Source organism: Bacillus rossius, chromosome 13 (assembly GCF_032445375.1).
Source record: "Bacillus rossius redtenbacheri isolate Brsri chromosome 13, Brsri_v3, whole genome shotgun sequence".
Classification (NCBI taxonomy): Eukaryota; Metazoa; Arthropoda; class Insecta; order Phasmatodea; family Bacillidae; genus Bacillus; species Bacillus rossius.
The window spans coordinates 9077167-9093052 of NC_086340.1; the positions used below are offsets into that span (position 1 = coordinate 9077167).

Consider the following 15886-nt stretch of genomic DNA (forward strand, 5'->3'; position numbering starts at 1 on the left):
GACAAATTGCACCTGCTCATTGGATACTGACTCGTGACACGCGTCAACTGGGATGCTTGTGATTTGGTACGTTTTTTGTTGAAGGTTTTTCATTGGCTTGGAGTCCTTCAGATAAACGGTGGTCCAATCGCTGACTCAGCACGAAGGTGTACGAGTTCGGAGACTAGCCTATCGCGAAAAGAACCCCGCGAATTTTTCCGGTTTCTTAACAATGACTAAAGACCTGCAAAATTCGCGGTTTCGATGGCCTTCAGGATAGACTGCACATACCCCTGTACACTCGGGCAAATAACGCAAGTTCATTGGCTGCCGACTTGTAAGTCGTCTCAGCTGGTTTGTCTGTGATTCGATCCTTCTTTGGTTGAGGGTTTATAACTGGTTGAGATTCGTCCAGATGAACAGTAAGCCAATAGCAAAATTATCTAAGAGGTATATGTGTTTGAATTCTAGCCTATCACCGAATGTTTCCGCGAATTTTGCAGGTCTCTAACAATGACGAACATTAAAACAAATAGAAACACGTGACCGAATGGTGTGTAGCGCGGGGAGAATGTAGCCGACGAACACAATACACAAGACTTGTGACCCGGCAACTGAAGGCAGATGCACAGAGGGCAGGTTAGGCGTGTCTCCCCGCCTGCCAAGGGAACACAAACACCTTGAAAAGTCGGTGATCGCGCAGAGACGCCTCGCGCGGCCGACAAGGGCCTGCCTCCATCGGCGCGCCGGGCGACCGGAAGCGGAGACGGACCGGAAACAGGCTGAATGCCGGGCGGGGTGCGCGGGACACGGTTCGCCGCCGGCACACACGTCACTCCTCCCCCCCCTTCCACCCCCCCCCCGGGGGGTCATTAGCAGGCACGTCTATGTGACCCTTCACCTGTGGAGCCCGGTTAAAACACGACCGTCCCGACATCTGAACCCAGCGAACCCAACTGGCCTGCCGCTCGTACGTGAACTGCGACCAAACGTCCGAAAGGCATTTTCTCTCTCTCGGAGTTGACGGGCCAGCGCGCTTCATTTCGATAGGTGACCACCCCTAAAGGTATACCATTAACACACCTATATCTAGCGGCAGGCATTTTTCGCGAAAACATCTGAACGTCTACTAGACTGCAACAAGGTATACCCACACCAGAGGTTTCCTCCTTCTGATTGGAGGCCGTCTGTGGGAGAAGTCGTTGCCTTATTTTGACGGAGCCACTCAGGACGCGTTTGCTTCCGTATTGAATTACTGTGATCGGTTGTACTCACATTAGACATGTACCTGAAAGAAACTCACCCAATCACGAAACACAGACAATGCTACAGTGTTTTTCAAGCTAGTCTCGGAATCGTTCCGCGAAAAGTGCATACCCCTACCTATATCTCATTCCGAAGTGAATTTACCAAGTCGTCCCCTTGTAACATCAGCAACGAGCACAATTTCCGAGACCATTGACCATGGTAAGATCGCTTACAAATTGTTCTGCATCAAAAATTGTTTTTTGTACTTGTACAGAAGACATAGCTTTCCAAAAAAAATATATTTGTATCTTTAAAAATACGTGTACTTTTACAAAAAAAAATGTTTTAACAGTTACATTTTTTTTACTGTGTGTGTGTGTGTGCAAAGTGCGTCGTTTAACTCGTATTATAATTAGAGAACAGAAAAATTTGTATTATAATCTGACGACAGACTAGAATGCAAACGTCTGTAGACTGTAACTACAGTTGTCATTGGATCGCCGGTTGTTCGACAGGCCCAGGCCTGGAAGCCAGTGACGACCCGGAGAGAAGGTTGAATAGGGCAGAAGCCAATGAAAACATGGGGGCTCAACTTGATCGTGCATACTTTTATGGAGTCTACCCTGGCTCTAAATTAGGTATGACTTTCTTTTTGGCGAAAAAAAATCTGAATTTTAATTAGACTGCAAATAAAGTGTGCATGGGCTAGCAATTGTCCTTGCAGTTTGTAAGAGAAGCCAATACCCTATTTGGCTGGGCCAATCAGGACGCGTTTTCTTCCGCACTGGATGACTGTGATTGGTGTGCTGGCAGTAGACATGCTACTGAAATAAACACAAGAAAATGCTACGAAGTTTTAACACTCAGTTGGTCTGGAAATCTTTTCGCGGACAATAAAACGCGAATTTATCATGTCACTAATTACCTATAATTTCTGCTCGTCGCATCACATTTCTACGTATTTGATCGCAATGCAGCGCAGAGACGGTGAGAATGATAGGTTGCACTACCAGCCAAATAACCGTTTAGTTGGCTATTTGAGTATTCACGCTGTTCGACCACCTCCCGTGGGATGTATCGAGGAATTAAGGGGCCCGCCTCGTCAGGGGGGTGTGTGCGTTAGTGAGGCGGGATGATAAGCGCGACGCTCGCTGGTGCTTCTAGCGCGGTGTCTCCTCTGGACTGGCGCGCAGTCTTCTCGTCGTGCACAGGATAACTGTGACATTTGAGCGGTGACAGTAACATTACATGGCGGAGAAATTAAGGTAAATTTTGTAATGCAAGTCCCTTAAGTGCTTTCAAGGATCTGTACTGGTTGTTTTACGCCTAAAAATTATTCTGAAAACATGCGTTTTAACCTTTTTTTTTTAACTCATCTAAAAATACAGTTTAAAAACTTAATCCGAAATCAAAAGTACTTTTCGGCCCTCAGCGAACTCTTAAATGCTTTTCGTAAGCAGACCCCACTCGGATATCTTGAGTGGTTTTGCAATCGCGTTGTTTTTCCCTGAAACTCTGCGCACCGTGTGTGTGTGCCCGGGTAGGCGGGGGCCTTAAGTGCATTGCATTTCGTTAACAGACCCTAGTGTGATATGTTGAGCAGTTTGGGTGGGTTTTTTTTTCCTGTGGCTCTGCACAGCCTGCGGAAAGAAAACGCAAGGTGTCTGCGCGCCACCCCTGGCTGTCACGTCACGCCCGCTGGAAAGAGGGGGGGGAGGGAAAGGAAGGGCGCAGGGTCCAACAAGTGGCGGTCGGGTTACGTGCGGACCAGAGACGAGAGAGACGGAGAGCGCCGCAACAGTTGGCAAGCGTGCGGGCAGACGTCGCCGCGCAGGGCTGCCACCTACTGCCACCTACTGCGCCCCCCCCCCCCCCAAAAAAAAACCTATCACGCACGACAGCCCGAGGTAGACGCGACAGCAGCGCCAGAGGACAGCCTGGGAAAAGCACACTTGAATGTACGTCAGCGGCCGTCTCCCGCGGGGAGTCACGTAAAAAACACATGACCGCGGTTATCTTTGCTTGTATTAAATACGTTGCTCGCGATATTACTTAGTATGGACATGTGTCGTTTTGCCTAAAGGCGTTTTGCCTAATTTTAGGCAAAACGCCGTTGGCCAAATAGGAGGCAAAAAGCCGTTAGGAAAAACGCCATTAGGTTAATCGCCAATAGGCAATTCGCCGTCAGACAGAACTCCGTTAGGGAAAACGCCGTTAGGCAAATCGCCTTTAGGCAAATCGACTTTAGGCAAATAGCCGTTAGGCAATTCGACGTTAGTCAAAACGCCTTTAGGCGAAATGACTTTAGGCAAATCGCCGTAACGAATTCATGTTTAGGCAAACCGCCTTTAGGCAAATCGCCTGTTACTCCTTATTATTTATGCATTACGATAATTGGCGCATAAATTTACATTTTAATTGATGTTTAATTCAAGCATATTTTTTTTCTAAACCAAGGAAGATAGTAAAATATTCAATAGTCGGACTTCATTTTATTTTATTTTGCTTATTAATGTACGTAGTTAATACTGTAAAGCTATTCTGGGAGGTACTGGAACAACAGAGCATAAATGCCCGTATTACCCGGTAATTACTGCGAACACTATTTTGTAGTGGTACAGTTGATATCATGTAAATGTACAAATTTACTGACGTGACAACGTTTAATAAATCGATGAACGCCGGCTGCACGCACGAAAAATCGTCCCGTTACGCACATTGTTCCGTTACGCTGTGTCCCGTTACAATCATTGTACGGTTGCGCTGCATCTATCTCTCTTCCACTCGACTGTTTATAAAGTGAAGTGAAAAGTTAATGTGGTTTTCCATGCTTATAACAACAACAATTTCGGCAATAAAGGTTAATTATTCTTGCATTTTAAAAATCTGATTACTAGAATAATTTCAAGTATTTAATATTTTATTATTAAAATAAAAATGATTCGATTTTATTCATAAAGTATGCAATCATTTCATCAATGTTTTGTTATGACGTTGTCACTTTAAACTATCGTCCGTAAACCGACTTTACAGACAACCAATTTTTTTTAAAATGAATATTTCTGTTCCATGACATTTAAAAAAATGTAACGGCCTAACTGCCACATGCCCTCACACGGAAATTACTTTGGCCCATGGACAGTGCCATGTCACCTGCTTCAGAAGAAGTACCAGCGAACTACGTATTACTCCGCCACTTGTTGCTCCGTCAACGGAGGTTTTGTTTTAACCACTTCACGAGGTTGTCAGTGTACGTTAAAAAAAAAAAAAAAAAGAAACAAGCGGAACTTCGTAAGTGACAACAGGGAAATGCGTACCTACCGCTAATACTATTTTCGAGATAGGTCGAATTTGAGTCACGTAACATGACACAAACTAAGTTATAACAAGGCATACATTTCAATGAGAACAAAGATTAAAAAAGCGGGGAACACGACGGCGCACACAGACCGCAAGAAGAGCTGCCAAATCTCCGAGTCACCCGCTCGGATCCACACAGAACTTCCAACACAAAGCTTTGAACAATCAAAATTTGGAATCCTCGAAACAAACTCCACATAACTTAGAATTATCAAAATCTAGAACATTTATAACTTAGAAACACACAACTTAGAAACATCGTAACTTATAAAACCATATCTCAGAACTGTCATAGCTTATAAACACGTGAATTAAAAACCATAACCTGGAAATATCACAACTTAGAACCGTCGAAACTTAGAATCACAGAAAAAATCCACATAACTTAGAAACATACAACTTAGAAAGTTCGTAACTTGGAACTGTCATAATTTAGAAACACGTAACTTAGATTATCCTAACTTGGAGCTATCACAAATTAAAACTATCGTGACAGATACCATAGAAACACACAAAGCCGAACCACATTACTATAGAGACCTGCAAAATTCGCGGTTTCGATGGCCTTCAGGATAGACTGCACGTACCCCTGTACACTCGGGCAAATAACGCAAGTTCATTGGCTGCCGACTTGTAAGTCGTCTCAGCTGGTTTGTCTGTGATTCGATCATTCTTTGGTTGAGGGTTTGTAACTGGTTGAGATTCGTCCAGATGAACAGTAAACCAATAGCAAAATCATCTAAGAGGTATGTGTGTTTGAATTCTAGCCTATCACCGAATGAATCCGCGAATTTTGCAGGTCTCTACACATAACATAGAACAATGACACGTGTCAGAACCACGTAAATGAGAACACAATGATTGAGATTCTATGTCGTGTGTTTCTAAGTTACGGCAGCAAACCCCCCCTCCCCCCCTCCCCCCGTGCCCGGAGGCGAAGCACTGCGGGGAACGCCCAGACGGCTCCGGCGATAAACACTCCCGTCATTGTCTCCACTTGAGGCTGGTTTACGATCCAGTGCTATACGAAGTAACAGCGGGAATTAGCCCCGTCCTTGAAATACGACTACCGTGCTCAGTCGTAAACTACCCTTTAAGGCGCGAACTCGACACACGATATTTATTATTTCACTTTCTCAGGGCCGTCGGTGAGGGGATGACAAGCGACAGCAGGGGCAGGGTAGGTGTTTGCAAAATCCTCGAGACTCAGGAACAACAAAAAAAAAAAAAAGTGGGGGGAGGATGGGGGGGAAGGGGAATGACGAAAATCGCAAGTCCACTGATATTAATATTTATTGGAAAACTTACATGTGATGTGCTACGCACACACCACGTTGACAGTATTAAGATTTCTTTTCTCTGTACGGCCCTGTTTGTTACTGTTAATTAAGGGGGTTGAATACTAAATAAATTTGCTTATGGTATTCATGTTTTTGCATATGATCCATATTTAATCGAAAAAAAAAAAAGGATTTTTTCGTAACAAAAATGTCCATATTTAAAGTTTTTTTATAAACCTAAAAACAAAATTTATTTTTTGTCAGTCCTAACACTTGCTGAACGCATGTTTTGGATTAAACTTTCGCATGTAGATTTCGTATTAAAACTCATTATTTGTAGCATGGGCGTAGGACCGGGGAGGGGAGGGGGGTGCGCTCCCCTGGAATTATCAAGTTCCTCAATGAGTGAGGTCCCGCTTCGCTTGCAAAACCATGATTGTGAAACAAGGCTTGACAGACGTAAACGTCAAAACGTATTTTGTATGGAATTATTTTCTGTGTATTTAAATGAAGTTTCATACTTACTGCATGCGTACAGGCCAACATATGGGCAGTGTAGAACATCCAAGCAACTTATTCAGAGATGGCTCATTTCCACGCGGAGCCCCTTTATGAATCCCTTTATGCGCCCCTGATTTGTAGTATATCATTAATTACATCGATAAAAATTTATGTTTTTACAAAACCACAGGAACCTAACCCGGGAGACAGGGTCTCGCCAGGAATATTTTTTTTTGACGTGACGACGTCTAATAAATCGATGAACGCCGGCTGCACGCACGAAAAAGTGTCCCATAACGCACATTGCCCCGTTACGCTGTGTCCCGTTACGCTCATTGTACGCTTGCGCCGCATCTATCTCTCTTCCACTCGATTGGAACAACCATCAATTTGACTTTTTCGAGGCACGTTAAAATTGAAACACTCCCATTCGTTTTCTACTTTTCCTATCATCGTCCTATCCTTAACAGAATAACATAGATTGGAAGAAGTTAAATAGCAAACATGTATACAAGTTGTAGTTAAAATAATCTCTTCGTTAAAGTAATAAACATATTTGAATTAAAGAGTGCAAATAAAAGTAAATTTATCAATTAAATTGTAGTTTTCATTTCACTCCTTCTTTGCATCCATACAAAATAGCGATAATTCAATAAAAAGGATTCAATTTTATTCATAAAAGTATGCAATCATTTCATCAATGTTTTGTTAAAGACGTTGTCACGTTAAACTATCGTCCGTAAACCGGCCTTACAGACAACCAATTTTTTTTTTTTTTTTAAATTGAAAGGATAAACAAAACTGGCCGCGAGACACGGCGACGACGCAGAACTCACCCTTGACGATGTTGAGCCGGAGCTGCTCCTTCTCCCAGGAGGCGAAGGACGCCTTGAGCGCCTCCGTCATCTTCTTGTTGGTGCCGGGCGTGAGTGGCGGCACCTGGGTCGGGATGTCTGCAACAGCGACCACACACCGCTCGTCTCACGCACACTCCACACACCGCACTATCCCACTTGCTATGTGTTGAAGATGAAATGACTGTAAAATAAATGTTCTTATTTACCATTCAAGTTAAATAATGGGTAGGGACCGGAAAAATTCGCGGGTCCAATGACCTGTAGGATGAACTCCCATAGTTCTACGTACACTCGGTCAAACGCCACCCACTCATTGGCTGCTGTCTTGTGAGACGTTCCAGCGGTAGCAGCCTGTGATTCGTATAAAGCTTTGGTCGGGTGTTTCTCATTGGCCCAGAGTCATCCAGGTGAGTTGTGAGCCAATAGCAGAGGCAGCACTGAGGTACAACGATTTGTATTTTAGCCTATCGCGAAATGAACCCGCGAATTTTCCGGGTCTCTAATAACGGGTTAGAGACCGGAAAAATACGCGGGTTCAACGACCTCCAAGATAGACTCCAAAATCTTCTACACACTCGGGCAAATGCAAATTTTTCATTGGTTGCTGACTTGTGAGTCGTCTCGACTGAGTGTCTGTGATTCGACACTTCTATGAGTGAGGGTCTCTAATTGGCCCTCAGTCATTCAGATTAACAGTGAACCAATGACAGAAGCAGCACTAAGGTATAATTATTTGAATTTTAGCATAACACGAAATGAACCCCGCGAATTGTTCAGGTCTCTAATAATGGGATTAATATGTGGTGGCGATATGAGTGTTGTCGGGAAAGGTTTTGGTTTGGTTGGTTTGGCAAAAAAAAGGAAGGGAGGGGCGCCAAGAAGTCTAGTTACGTCCCTGAGCTAAACTGATTATTCAACATAAAAATTATGTGCTATTATTTAAAAAAACAAGCTTTTCATTGAAATGCACTAACAAAATACTTTATATAAAACCTAGCAAATATGGTTACTTTTATTTCCCCACGAGCTATCGGCAAAATTCGGAGAACTTCGGAACTGTTCGGGTGTGGTCTGATCCCTGTGAAATGAAGGCTTCCCCAAATGGCGTGTTCACATGTTAAAAATCTTACCAACTGCAGATATATTGAGTGCCTAATGAACTGTGTTAAAACCCAGGGCTCCTTGATTATTTTTAACTTTTATTAAATTGATTTAAAATAATTTTTATAAATGTTTACATTTTTTTCTATAATATGTATCAACTTTAAATATGAAAGATATGATTCATAATGGCAGAATCAGTTTATTTATGAAATATTTATTAAATTAAAATAAAATAATTTTTTTGTAAATTTTAATTTTTTCCTTTTTTGTTGTTGATAATAATAGCGTATTTTTAAGATGGAGGCCTAAATTCAAAATGAAGAATATCAGTATATCAAATTAAATTTTTGACATCAGAACAAAAAAGTATGTAAAATTTCAGCTGTATAGTTTACTATATATTTATGTTCCATTTACAAAAAAAAATAAACATGAGACAAAAATTGTGGTCAATTTTTGTAAACGATTCGTGACACCACCTGTCACGCAACTCCTCTGAAAAGTTAAAAAGCAGGCGAAAGGCAACCTTTTGAAATGCACTTGTAACAAGGAAAGTGTATCTTTGTCATTCTACGTTTCAGACCACCCGCACACACGGTGATTACGTATGACACAGCAGCCAACACCCAGTTTGGATGGGCGTAGAAGTGCTTTCCTAGGACCTGAATTAAATGTAATTATGTTTGTGTACGGCTTTTTTCCAACAGGGGGGAAAAAAACATGACAAGACAAAGAAAACAAGGACGCGAGAAAATAAGTGCCACTGAGACTCTCACACGAGCTGAAAACCAGCGTACACTAGTCTAATGTTTGTCTGTATATTTATTATATTATTTTTTTAGTGCCTGCCTCTTAAGGCCCCCGCCTGCCCGGGCACACACGCTGCGCAGAGCTTCAGGAAAAACAACGCGATTTGAAAACCACTCGAGATATCCGAGTGCGGTCTCTTTACGAAAAGCATTTTAAGAGTTCGCTAGGGCCGAAAAGTACTTTTTATTTCGGATTAAGATTTTAAACTGTAGTTTTAGAAGAGTTAAAATGGCAAAAAAAAAAAAAAAAAAAACCCAAAAACAACAACAAAAACATGTTTTTGGAGTAATTTTTAGGCGTAAAAAAAAACAGTACAGATTTTTGAAAGCACTTCAAGGACTTGCATTACCCCTTTATCATCATTTCTTGGCCGTATGATGTTACGGTCGCCGCTCAGATCTCACAGTTGTCCCGTGCACGACGAGAAGACTGCGCGCCAGTCCAGAGCCTTGCGCTTAGAGGCGAAGAGGCGTGCTATGCGCGGGCCAGGGTCGACCTTAGCGCCTCCAGAGCACGCGCGTCCGGCCAGGCGGTGTGTGTGTCGGCGAGGCGGGATGATAAGCGCGACGCTCGCTGGTGCTTCTAGCGCGGTGTCTCCTCTGGACTGGCGCGCAGTCTTCTCCCAGTGCACAGGACAACTGTGAGGTCTGAGCGGTGACCAAAAACATTCACTGTCTGAGAAATTAAGATAAATGTGTAATAAAAGTCCCTTGAGTGATTTCAATTCCTAAAAAAAAAAAAAAAATCGTTCTGAAAAAAAAATGCTCGTTTCAGCAATTTTCAACGCTTTTAAAAAAACAAAATCAGCGTGTTTTCAAGTGACTTTCTTGAAAAGACCCCACTCGGAAACATTGAGCATTTTTTTTTTTAAATGGCGTGGTTGATCCTGGAGCTCGGCGCAAGCAGCGGCTTCTACCCCTGAAGGTTCCCCTGTCCTTGGCACAGAGGTGCTCGCCGGGTTGCCTACACCGTGGTGCAGCCGGGGCAGGGCTTCAGGGGCGGGACCCCCAGATGGACAGACCGTGTTCCGTCCGGGCTTCCGCGCGGGGCGGCTTTGTGCGCGGCAGCCCGCAGGTAACGGAACGACCGTGTCCGTCAGGTCCACGAACCCTGAGTCACGCGTGTCCGTGAGCGGGGAGCCCCCCTCCACCCTCACCCCCTGAGTGGTCACATCGACGCGCGACGTCACCACTTATCGCGACTGAAGGAATGTCTGCGCACACACACCCCGTTAGGGTCGAACTAAGTACATGATTCAAGTGAAACTTCTTTAAAGCCGACAGGGCAAGTGGTGGCGGTGACTCGTCAGGGCGTAACGAATATTGCAACGTTAAGTGGCGGGGGAGATCGCTGACGGAGATGGATGAAGGAAGATGGAATAATGAATAAAGTAGAGACCAAGACAAAACTGCAAGACGTTTTGTCTTTGTTACAATTGTGAACCTACAATGTGATACCCCAATTGTGAGGATTTTTTTTTCCGTTTCGTCATTCAAGATAATTATTAAATATTTTTTTTATTATTTTAATGTGAAGTTTCATGTGACGGCTCATTCCAATTTTTTTTAATTAGTCTTTAAAAAATTTAATTTATCAAAGTTATGTTTTCAAAGAGCCTTCGTTGATGAAGAAATGTGCGATTAAAATCCCGTTGTCACAAATAAATTAGTAAGGTTATCTTGTAACCGATGAAGGTTTCCGCTCACCAGCAACAGAGTCGAAGACGCGGTCAGTGAAAGCTCGCAGGTCGACCTTATGGCCATCCTCGCTGGTTCAAAGTAACGCTGGACTCTCCCTAACCCACGAATAGGCGCCAAAGTGGACCATAGATAATGAAATGCGCGTTTCATAAGGGGGGGGGGAATTCAGAAAACAATGGATGCTTTCTTATTTCACGTCTAGCAAACTTTAATCCGGACCGTTCGACAAAATCAAAATGGAAAACTTTACTCTGCAGTACCTGCACAACACAAATATAGTTTATAATCGATTAAGGACCCCGTATAGCCGTGCACACATAAGGTAAGCAGAACTTCAGAAAACCCCACGTAATTTGAAAACTGCTCAAGATATCAATGTTAAGTCTGCTTACGAAAAACATTTAAGAATACGCTGAGGATGGATAAGCAGTATTGGTTTCAGAAATTTGTGTTTAAAATCGTTAGAAAGGCTCAAACGTGTTGATTTCAGAATACATTTTAGGCATGAGATACCCGGTATACTCAAGGGACTTGCATTACACCTTTATTTACATGCATATGCCTGCTCAAATCTCGTAGTTGTTTCGTGCACGACGATAAAACTGCGCGCCAGTCCACAGTCTTGCGCTTAGAGGCGATACCACAGCAGAAGCACCAGAAAGCGTCGCTCTTATCATCCCGTCTTACTAACACAAACACAACCCTTCATCATTCTTACGCAGATGAAGTACAGAAACGACACACCAGGCAAATCTGACACGTAGCGAAAGGAATGCAAAATGAGCTGGTGGCAAAGCTTCCCTAAACGAGACAAAAACGACCCGAAGTAGTAATCTTTTTGACGTGATAACGTCTTATAAATCGATGAACGCCGGCTGAACGCACGAAAAAGCATGGCTCATTGTCACGTCGTTTCGCCTGAGCCGAGCGTGCAAGAACCGGTCAACCACAGCGCGAGAAAATATTCTATAATATCAAACAGGTTAAGGCTAGCTTTTTAACTAATTGATCGTGATTATATTTAAACAAATTACTTAAATTAAATTTGCAAAAAACTGTGAATGATATTTGAAAATTACAAAGTATGCAATTTTTCATCAATGTTTTCTTATGACTTTATCACGTAAAATTATCGTCCGTAAACCGACTTTACTGACAAACCCCCCCCCCCTTTTTTTTTCCAGTAACTGTGTCCTGGAATATATACATAAAAAGAAAACAACTCTTCCTGTCGCCCGGCAGTCTGGAACGGCCTGGAACGGCCTGGAACGGTCTGGAACGGAGACAGCGCTTCCACGTAGAGGCGACTTAGCCTGTTGCCTGGCCCGCCCAAGGCCGCGGCAGGTGGCTGCCTGATGACGTCACTGCTCGCCCAGGCATGGAGACCAACACGACTCGCATGCTAATAAGGGATAAAAAAATAATGACCGCGCAGGCTCGCATTTGTTTGAAAAACCCACACAGGCGCACATCCCTTTTAACTGTTACAAATTACAGTAGATTGACGGGCTTTTATTTTATTTTATTTTTTTGCAATATACGTTTATCGCTTCTCATGTCCGTCAAGTTTGCGATCTTATTGAACAACTTGGAGGGGGGGGGGGGGAATAGAATCTATAGCATACACAGACAAAAAAATTCTGTACTTTTGTAAAAGATTCCTTTGGAAACCAGTAGTACTACAATATAAAAAACATTTTCCTTAAGAAAATTGGCACGTAACTTTATATTTGAATTGTTGTTTCATCCAAGCTTAACTCTTTCGAAACATAGAAAAGATAATAAATTGGATAGCTAATAATTTGACTATTTTATTTCACTAGGCTTGTTAATGTGCGCAGTTAATATTGGAAAGCTATTCAGGGAACGGTTAACAAAATGAATTTAACCGAACGCTATTCTGTAGTGATATACAGTCGCCTTCATGTAAATATCTGTGGTTCCACGTGAGTATTTCTGTTCTACTGCAGCACTTGCTCCAGGGTCGCGGGTTAATGGCGGCTCCAGGAAGACCTCTCCGGCAGGGCCCTCACACACAGGAGGATGCAGTTAATAATCATGACATTGTCCTTGGGATATTCACAAAATATTTGTAGAGACCTGTAAAATTCGCGGATTCATTTCGCGACAGGATAGAGTCCAAATACTTTTGACATTATTTTGCTTCAGTGATTGGGCCACAGTTTATCAGAAGGACTCTGGGCCAAAGAAAAATCTTTAACAGAAGAATTAGCGAATCACGATCATTCCAGTCAACAGGTGTTACGAGTCGGTAACCAATCAGCAGATGTAATTTGCACGAGTGCATAGAGGATCATGGAGTCTATACTTTAGGGATTTGAAATCGCGAATTTTACAGGTCTCTAAATATATGGCCTCAAATACTGAAAGTTAGTATTTTCGTAGAAAATTTTGATTGAAAGAAGAGTTTAGCACATTAACGAAAGTATTTAAGTTAACATTAACATTCCCTACAAAGAAATCAGAAGTATAATTTTTGGGCTCGGAAGGGGCTATCGCCCCCTGCGCCCTTCCCCTTCCTCTGGAGCCGCGCTTGTCGCGGGTTCGAAGCCGCCGGCACACACGGGCCTACACTCGCGAGCAGAAGAGCCCTGCATGGTGTTGGTTGATAGAGTGAGAGAGGGAAGGGAAATGCGCTGGAGGGAGAGGGGGGTGTAGGAGGGGCGCCGTGACGCATGGGTGCGCTCGCAAATTGTTGCCGTGCCTGCGAGCCAAGGACAGCTCCAACATGGCCGCCCCGGGGCACTGTCCCCCCCCCTTCTCAACCCAACACCCAGCACTACGCAGCTGCTCCCACCGGGAACCACTTGGGACGACTACGCCACTGGCTCGTAGCACTGGTACATTGGAGAAACACGAGTGCAGCAGGAACGAAAAAACAAAGCTGCAGTTACGAACTGACACCGAGGTGTATTTCAGCCAGGGAGTGGCCATGCCTGCATGATCAGCTAGAGACCTGTAAAATTCGCGATTTCAAATCCCTAAAGGATGGACTCCATGATCCTCTATGCACTAGTGCAAATTTTACATCTGCTGATTGGCTACCGACTCGTAACACCTGTTGACTGGAACGATCGTGATTCGCTAATTCATTCTGTTAAAGATTTTTTTTTTCATTGGCCCAAGAGTCCTTTCAGATAAACTGTGGCCCAATCACTGAAGCAAAATAATGTCAAAAGTATTCGGACTCTATCCTATCGCGAAATGAATCCGCTAATTTTACAGGTCTCTAATTGATCACATGCTAACTGCGTGAACACTCCCTCCCCCCTTTCAACTAACTGTCACGCCATATTGGTTAAACTATCAAAAACATTGGCTGAAGTGAAGTTTGCAGTGTGTGGAAACAGTTTCAAATGACTTTTTTTTCCCTTCATGACAGTGACCGTGTTTAACGGCCGAAATTCTAGTTCATACTTAACTAATCATTACCAGACGTGGTCGAGCACCATTTCTCGCATACAATATGGTGATGGCGAGGTTGAAAAGTGACTCCACATTATTCGTCACAGCATACCGTCTCCTGGCAGTTCCCGACACCCGTGTGTTACGCTAAACATCCCACTTGCGTATTTGCTTAAAGTTAACTAGGTACGTAACTTATTCCTAGTGTATTGGGTTAGGAGGGTTCTGAGTTAGGGAAGACTGTGTCTCAGGCCGAAGCATATGAGCATTACCGTGCGGGGTTTCAGCCACGCAGGACATGTAGCATGCGCCGTGTGCTTACTTTGGATAGGTAGTCCATAGCAGCAACTGATGTCATGAGTCTAGAGACCGGAAAAATTCGCAGATTCAGTTCGCGATAGTCTGAAATTCATACATATATACCTTTAAGCTGCTTGTGCTATTGGTTCACTGTTCGTCTGGGCGACTCTGGGCCAATGAGAAACCCTCAGCCAAAAGAAGTAACGAATCTTGGGCAAACAAGTTGAGACGACTCACAAGTCAGCAGCCAACGAACTGGCGTTATTTGCCCGAGTATACAGAGGACTGTGTGGACTATCCTGAAGGTCATCTAAACCGCGAATTTTTGAGGTCCCTAGTCATGACTAACTCCCCTATCTTAACTTTAGGATATAACTAGTTTAAGTTTACCCAGGTAAAACCAGCATCGGCACAGCCATGCGGGATGCAAAATGGCATACATTAAGCAAGCATATTAAGAGGCCCGCATATTCGAGGGTGTATTTTTTTTTATTAACGAGACGGGATGACAAGAGCGACTCTCGCTGTTGCTACCAACGCAGTGACGCCTTTAAGCGCAAGGCCGCGAGCTGGCGCGCAGTCCTCACATCGAGAAACTGAGAGGTGACGACAAAACTGTACGGAGGAGAAACGCAAGACCCTTCAATGCTCTCAAGAATCTGTACCGAGTCTATACCTGATATTTCATTCTGAAAACACGCATTTGAGCCATTTTCACTCTTCTTAAAACAGAGTTAAAAAACATAATACGGAAACAGGACTTCTCATCCATCCTCAAATATTATTATATTTTGTGCAGTTTTCTGAAGCTCTACACACCGCACAGTGGGGCAAACTCGCCAAAAACTGGGCATAACAATTAGATTAACTTGTATTCGAGCAGAAATTGGTACGCAAGGAGTTTCAAGGCTGCTGGTTACTAATAAATAGAGACTTGTAACATTCGCGATTTCAAATCCCTAAAGGATAGACTCCATGATCCTCTACGCACTCGTGCAAATTACATCTGCTGATTGGTTCCCGACTAGTAACACCTGTTGACTGGAATGATCGTGATTCGCTAATTCTTCTGTTATAGATTTTTCATTGGCCCAGAGTCCTTCAGATAAACTGTGGCCCAATCACTGAAGCAAAATAATGTCAAAAGTATTTGGACTCTATCCTATCGCGAAATGAATCCGCGAATTTTACAGGTCTCTACAAATAACAAAAACATAATTACTGTAAACAAAATAGCGGATCCAATATGGCGGACACAAGTGGAAAAATATAGAAATTAGTTAGCAAAATGTTTAGGGGGGCATTTTAGATGTGGATTGCA

General features: G+C 43.3%; 1 protein-coding gene across 4 annotated transcripts in view; it reads right to left on the reverse strand.

The window, feature by feature from the left end:
• The window catches only part of LOC134538209 (ETS-like protein pointed), a 506080-nt gene that overhangs the window by 143411 nt on the left and 346783 nt on the right, over positions 1 to 15886 (reverse strand). For all 4 annotated transcript variants that reach the window (XM_063379310.1, XM_063379308.1, XM_063379307.1 and 1 more), the window contains one exon: positions 7205 to 7321. In XM_063379310.1, the coding sequence (XP_063235380.1) occupies positions 7205 to 7321 (117 nt within the window). The remainder of the gene's footprint in view (positions 1 to 7204; positions 7322 to 15886) is intronic.